Genomic DNA, 7,038 nt, shown 5'->3' on the forward strand with positions numbered 1-7,038 from the left:
AAGTTAACTGTTCCAAAGTTTACTGTTCTAATCTTGCTCACTGTAAGTTACAGGTAACTATTTCCATTTTCATCACTGTAAGTTATCTATATGGCTGAGGATGTTTTCTGTGGCAGTAAAACTGAAAGCTAAGGGACCCTCAGAACATTCTTAATTTTTTTTATTTATTTATTTATTCATTGTTCACAAAAAATTATTTCTTTTGACTCAACGTGTATCAAGGTTTTGGATTTTTATGATGTAAATGTTAATTTTAATTTAATTTTTTTCAATGAAGGTAAATCTTTTTCCTTTAGATTTGACTGGTAGTGCAGATGGGAGTGTCAGACTGTATGAGTGGGGTCATATGCAGCCACTGGCAATGCTACGGCAACCAGGGGCCTTCCCCAAAGTCACAAAGGTCTTGTTTAGTTCCCAGGGAAATAAGGTAAATATTGAAATCTTACTGATGATTTTCAGCTTATTAGCTTTGTTCTTTTGTTAATCACATTTCAGATGGAAAGGTTTTGGTAGCATGTTTCTTTTTAGTCTTGGGGCTAAGTTTCAATATTTATACTGTGTATCATTTCCTTTTTTCAGTGCTGTGTGAGTGACACTGAGGGAGATGTCTGTCTATGGCAAGTGGGTCTAGGCAGCAACTTCACCAAACCAATCCTGGTATGTACATAACGAATATCAATATACAGTAAAACATGCTTATAGCTAAATTCTTATAATTTAGCTATAAGTTGACCCATAAAGCAGTGATTTACAGTCCTCTTCACTTTAAATTATATTTTAACAATTATTGAACAGTTTACAAATATAACAAATCATGTTTATACTCGAAGCAAAATTGTGAGTTTCTGGCACTTTTTAGGTCACCTGAGTAAACTCAGGTGACCTATTGCTATCCGTTTTCGTCCGTCGTTGTGCGTTGTGCATTGTGTGTTAACATTTGAACATTTTCAGCTTCTTCTCTGCAACCACTGAACCAATTTCAACCAAATTTGGCACAAAGCATCTATGGGTGAAGGGGAACAAAAATTATGAATTTCATGATCCCTGCCCCCCTGGGGCCTGAGGGGTGGGACCAAAACCACTGAAATTAATGCAATCTTTAAAAATCTTCTTCTTTACTCCTGGACATCAAGCAGTCAAACTGTTTTGCATGATTGTAATCAGCATTGAGTCCTCTACCAAAATTGTGAAATTCATGGCCCTGGGATCAGGGGTTCTAGTGCTAGGGCGGGGCTAAATAAGTATATAGTAAAAATGCATTATATCTTTGAAAATCTTCTTCTCTGCTCCTGGGTATTAAATAAACCAACTAAGTACGTAGTTATGATGAGCAAGAGTGCCTCTACCAAAATTGTTAAATTCATGGCCCTTGGGTCAGGGGTTTTGGTGTTAGGACAGGGCTCTATTGATTATATAGTGAAAATACATGAATTCTTTGAAAATCTTCTTCTCTGCTCCTGGGTATTAAATGGAATAATTAAGTTCATAGTTATGATGAGCAAGAGTGCCTCTACCAAAATTGTGAATTTTATGGCCCCGAGGTCAGGGGTACTGGTGTTGGGGCGGGGCTCCATTGATTATATAGTGAAAATACATGAATTCTTTGAAAATCTTCTTCTCTGCTCCTTGGTATTATTTAGACTAATTAAGTGCATAGTGATGATAAGCAAAAGTGCCTCTATAAATTGTGAATTTTATGGCCCCAAGGTCAGGGATTCTGGTGTTAGGGTGGGGCTCTATTGATTATATAGTGAAAAAATACATGAATTCTTTGAAAATCTTCTTCTCTGCTCCAAGGTATTAAATAAACTAACTAAGTGCATAGTTATGATGAGCAAGTGTCTCTACCAAAATTGTGAATTTTATGGCCCCGGGGTCAGGAGTTCTGGTGTTAGGGCAGGGCTCTATTGATTATATAGTGAAAATAAATTAAATCTTTGAAAGTTTTCTTCTCTGCTCCTGGGTATTAAGCAGATAAACTACCTATATAGTTATGAGTAAGGGCCCTAATCTTCCAGAATTGTGAATTTCAAGGCCCCATGGTCAGGGGTACCAAAGAGGGGGGGGGGGGGACTGTACTTATATACTGAAAATGAATGAATTGTGTTGGAAATCTACTCCTTGGTATTAATCAAACATTTTTGAAAAGCAAGGATGCCTTTTCAAAAATTGTGCAATGTGTGGATCTAGGCCTAAGGGTCAGGGGTTAATGTGTGGTAGGGGCACAACTGATTATTGCTGAGCATTACTAATTAGTTGAAATGCATTTTTTGTTCCCCTACCCTGCCTATGGGTATTAAGTAACCAAACTAAGCAACTGCTAAGTGTATAGTTATGATGATCAATGCTGCCTCTTTCAAAATTGTGAATGCCATAGCATCTGGCTTAAAACATGAATCAAATTCAATCACTGGAAAGTTGTTGCATAATGCTCAGGTGACCTATAAGGCTCATGGGCCTCTTGCTTATAAAAATGTTTTATTTTCAGATCTGTTAAAACTGTATCTGAATTCCGCAGACTCTGAGGTCTGCAAATAAAGTTGTTTTTGTTTAAAAGGAAGTGTTTTTTTCATTTCATTCCTGTGGATTATTTACAGAGTTTGCGATGCCACAATAAGACGACCAGTGACTTTAGCTTTATTGTTCTATTTACAGAGTTTACGTTGCCACAATAAGACGACCAGTGACTTTAGCTTTATTGGTTCCTCCAGTCTCATTGCTACAGCAGGCCACTCATCAGAGAGCAGAAATGTCTGTTTATGGGATACGCTGCTGCCCCCTAGGAGTGCTTGTGTACATTGTGAGTATAAAAGGGGGTTAAAACTAAAAACAATTGGAAAGACTGTTCCCTGTGATGGAAAACCTGAATACATAAAGTAAAATTCTGAGTAATTTCAATGTCTGATATTTTGTTTCAGAAATATTTTTCTTCTTTTAATGTAATTTTATTTCTATTTGTTGGAAATATGAAAGTACAGTGTAAATGTGAAATGTGTGGAATTTTTGTCATGAGTTAATCACCTACTTTCTGTAACCAGCATTCATCTGTCATGAACATGGCTGTCCAGCTATTGTATATGCACCACATCACCAGCTTTTAATATCTGGAGGACGAAAAGGAGAAGTTTGTATTTTTGACATCCGTCAGCGACAGCTGAGACACACCTTTCAAGCACATGATGTACCAATCAGATGTCTAGCCATGGACCCTGAGGAGGAGTACTTTGTCACCGGGTCTGCTGAGGGAGATATTAAGGTCAGTAACCAAATGTTTTCTTCTTCAAAAATTGATTTTAATGAGAAAATTCTGTAGTCCTCTGTCTATATGTCTGGGGTCAGCCTGCTTTGATCACATGACAGGATGGATTGATGGAGCTCTTGGCTAGTAATCCAGGGGGCCTGGATTCAAATCCTGGCCTGGTCCTTGCAGCATTCTATTTTCCCATTTCCTGTTACATTTGGTGTTGTTCTGTGCCCTGGAAGTGTCAGGTGAACAACCTGCCAGAGAAGAGTTTGGGTCGGTGTCTTTATAAGAGGGTGTGTGGTAGATGAGGACTTTTAAGTGAGGATTGTTGCTGTTAGGAAGGTTCAATCTAAAGTGACCAGATGGGTCAAATGGTGGAGGACTTGGCTATTGTCTTGGGGTCCTGTGTTTAAATCCTGGTCTGCTCTATTGCATTTTTCTCCTTTCCTGTTACATATCTAAACATTTTATTTTCATACCTCGTGCATCAGGGTTATAGAAGAAAAAATACACTGAAAGAACTATTTATGTAAACAAAATTTATGACTTTAAATTTGATATTTTTCAGGTCTGGGGTTTGGATGTTCATCAGCTGGTTGTCAATTTCCCGGGAGAACACAGTAAAAGTACATTTTTTAAGAACATTGGTTCCACCTCAGGTGTAACACAGGTAGCCATTGGTCCAGAACATAATCTGTTTTCTTGTGGAGTTGATGGATCCATGAAGTTCCGATCACTACCCGAGAGAGAAACAATGGTGCGGTATTGGACAGCATAATTATTTATTTTAGTGTAGGGCAGATGTGGCACGCTTATTGAAATAGCTTACTGTGAATGATCACATTCTGTATTTCATGTTAAAGTGGATTCTGAGATACAATTGTGCTATCTTCCAACCACTCTATATGATTGAGATAATCTAATTGTGTTCAACAGAAAGCTTGTATTAGCTGTTTTGAAGGACTTTTATTTATTTTTTTGGAATTCTTTATTTTGTGCCATTGATTTGAATTTTAGTTATTATTTTGTTAAAAGTCCCTTAACCCATTCTGTGATTGGTAAATGTAAGTTAATATGGATCAGAGTTTGAAATGTATTTCAGTAGTATATGTATGTGTAACATTATACATGTATGAATATTGTTTGTCCATAAGGTTATTTTTAAAATCCCACCACGGATGACCTCTGACCCTCAAGAGAGTGGCCACCATTTTGTCAATATGTACAAATACAACAAAAATATTAAACACTGCTGTTTACAGATGGGAACTTAATTTAAATGATTCCTTTCTTATGTAAATGTGATATTTATGTGGCATTGATGTCTACCTTGTTCAAGTACCAGGTATGTCATACTTACGTGTGTGTGTACTAGGAGAGTGCAGATGTACTGTTGTTCATTCTAGTCTTGTCTATTTATAAAAAATAAACATATAAATCATGCAAATGATTATAAATGATAATCTACATGTACCTTGTAAACAGAAATATTTAATATTGTCAGATTTTCTGATGTAATGTTTCTGTCTGATTCAGTGCTATCATATTCAATAACATTCCTTTATTGTTGAATTTATACTTGAAATAACCTCTACTTATTTTATTTTAGTCGGAATTGTTATTTACTTGTAACAATTATTTAATGATTATGGGGTATACATGTAAGTTCAGTACAGTCTATTGGTTTGTTAACTCATTAATATACTGGGTACTATACATATATATTGTACAACCACTAACAAAATGGAGAAAAGCTTAAGAGCATTCAGTACCTTCTGGGTATGGGATTATGAAATCTATTTATTTTCAATACAATATTTGTAGATTATTCTAGCTCATTCTATTAGTAAGATCTAGGAGGAAGCAAGCACTATTCCAGGTATACCTTATTTGTTGTTGAGTATTTCTTCTATAGGCAAAAACTTAAAGTGTAACGGTATCCTACATTCTGTACAACATACTGAATTTCAAAGTAGAAATATTTTAGTCAAGTATGAATGTTTTTTTTAATATTTTGTCACTGTGGAAGCTCTTGATTGATAAAATTAGAAAATTCGTGAAGATCTTTAAATATTTGTTAATATATCAAACAGAGTTGAGATAGTTTTATTAGCAATACAATCTATTAACTGGTATGAGTAATAGCTATGTGTAGTACTTTTGTGTCATTTGTCTGTTGGTATTGTGTGCTATTTGTTATCCTTTGTCTTTTATTTTGTTGATAATAAGCTGTTGGTCTGTGATCATATGTAGATAACTATATATAAATTGTTTTCTTGGAAATTGCATTAAAACATCAGAAACTTATTTTACCTGTTCCCTTCTTAAGAAATCTTATTTTAGTACATGTATTTATTGCTTGATTTGGACATGGATATGTCCAAAAGGTGGATTTAAGGAACCACGAATCTTCCTTCAGTGGATGTTGAATGGATTTAAATGTAACAAGTTTAGCTTAATACCAAGTTGGAAACTCAAGTGATCTATACGTAGACCAGAGTATTTTTGTATGTACAAGGTTTTTTTTTTTAGCTCACCTGAGCCGAAGGCTCAAGTGAGCTTTTCTGATCACATTTTGTCCGGCGTCCGTCTGTCTGTCTGTCTGTTGGTAAACTTTTCACATTTTCGACTTCTTCTCAAGAACCGCTGGGCCAATTTCAACCAAACTTGCCACAAAGCATCCTTGGGTAAAGGGGATTCAATTTTGTTCAAATGAAGGGCCATGCCCTCATTCAAGGGGAGATAATTGGGAATTAATGAAAATTTGTTGGCATGTTTTAAAAATCTTCTTCTCAAGAACCACTGTGCCAGGAAAGATAAAACTAATGGGGAAACATCCTCAGGTAGTGTAGATTCAAGTTTGTTCAAATCATGACCCCCAGGGGTAGGGCGGGGCCAAAATGGCCGACCAAAATTTTACATAGAAATATATAGGAAAATTCTTTAAAAATCTTCTCAAGAATGACAAAGCCATAATAAATCATATTTATATGGCAGCATCCTCAGGTAGTGTAGATTCAAGTTTGTTCAAATCATGACCCCCAAGGGTAGGGCGGGGCCAAAATGGCCGACCAAAATTTTACATAGAAATATATAGGAAAATTCTTTAAAAATCTTCTCAAGAATGACAAAGCCATAATGGATCATATTTATATGGCAGCATCCTCAGGTAGTGTAGATTCAAGTTTGTTCAAATCATGACCCCCAGGGGTAGGGCGGGGCCACAATGGCCGACCAAAATTTTACATAGAAATATATAGGAAAATTCTTTAAAAATCTTCTTCTCAAGAATAACAAAGCCATAATTGATCATATTTATATGGCAGCATCCTCAGGTAGTGTAGATTCAAATTTGTTCAAATCATGACCCCTGGGGGTAGGGCAGGGCCAAAATGGCCGACCAAAGTTTTACATAGAAATATATAGGAAAATTCGTTAAAAATCTTCTCAAGAATGATAAAGCCATATTTCATCATATTTATACGGAAGCATCCTCAGGTAGTGTAGATTCAAGTTTTTTCAAATCATGACCCCTGGGGGAAGGGCGGGGCCAAAATGGCCGACCAAAGTTTTACATAGAAATATATAGGAAAATTCTTTAAAAATCTTCTTCTCAAGAATGACAAAGCTATAATGGATCATATTTATATGGAAGCATCCTCAGGTAGTGTAGATTTAAGTTTGTTCAAATCATGACCCCCAGGGGTAGGGCGGGGCCAAAATGGCAGACCAAAGTTTTAAAATATATAGGAAAATTCTTTAAAAATCTTCTCAAGAATGACAAAGCCATAATG

At 35.9% G+C, this 7,038-nt stretch overlaps 1 protein-coding gene across 1 annotated transcript; it reads left to right on the forward strand.

The window, feature by feature from the left end:
- Positions 1-256: 256 nt before the first annotated feature.
- Positions 257-5,551, forward strand: LOC134245766 (dmX-like protein 2). Its single transcript, XM_062728018.1, has 5 exons — positions 257-427; positions 580-657; positions 2,656-2,800; positions 3,039-3,256; positions 3,813-5,551. Exons 1-5 carry the CDS (start codon positions 272-274, stop codon positions 4,020-4,022), a joined length of 807 nt encoding a protein of 268 aa, XP_062584002.1. The 5' UTR covers positions 257-271; the 3' UTR covers positions 4,023-5,551.
- The last annotated feature ends 1,487 nt before the right edge of the window (positions 5,552-7,038 follow it).

Source organism: Saccostrea cucullata, unplaced genomic scaffold (assembly GCF_032062105.1).
Source record: "Saccostrea cucullata isolate Sc308-1 unplaced genomic scaffold, CSIRO_AGI_Scuc_v1 ctg21259, whole genome shotgun sequence".
Lineage (NCBI taxonomy): Eukaryota > Metazoa > Mollusca > Bivalvia > Ostreida > Ostreidae > Saccostrea > Saccostrea cuccullata.

What these genes read in the sequence shown, in the direction of transcription:
- LOC134245766 (XM_062728018.1), top strand. Translation starts at nt 272, where the DNA reads ATGAAGGTAAATCTTTTTCCTTTAGATTTGACTGGTAGTGCAGATGGG. An exon ending in TTAGTTCCCAGGGAAATAAG is followed by an intron (nt 428 to 579) that starts GTAAATATTGAA and finishes TCCTTTTTTCAG; the next exon opens with TGCTGTGTGAGTGACACTGA. An exon ending in ACTTCACCAAACCAATCCTG is followed by an intron (nt 658 to 2,655) that starts GTATGTACATAA and finishes TTCTATTTACAG; the next exon opens with AGTTTACGTTGCCACAATAA.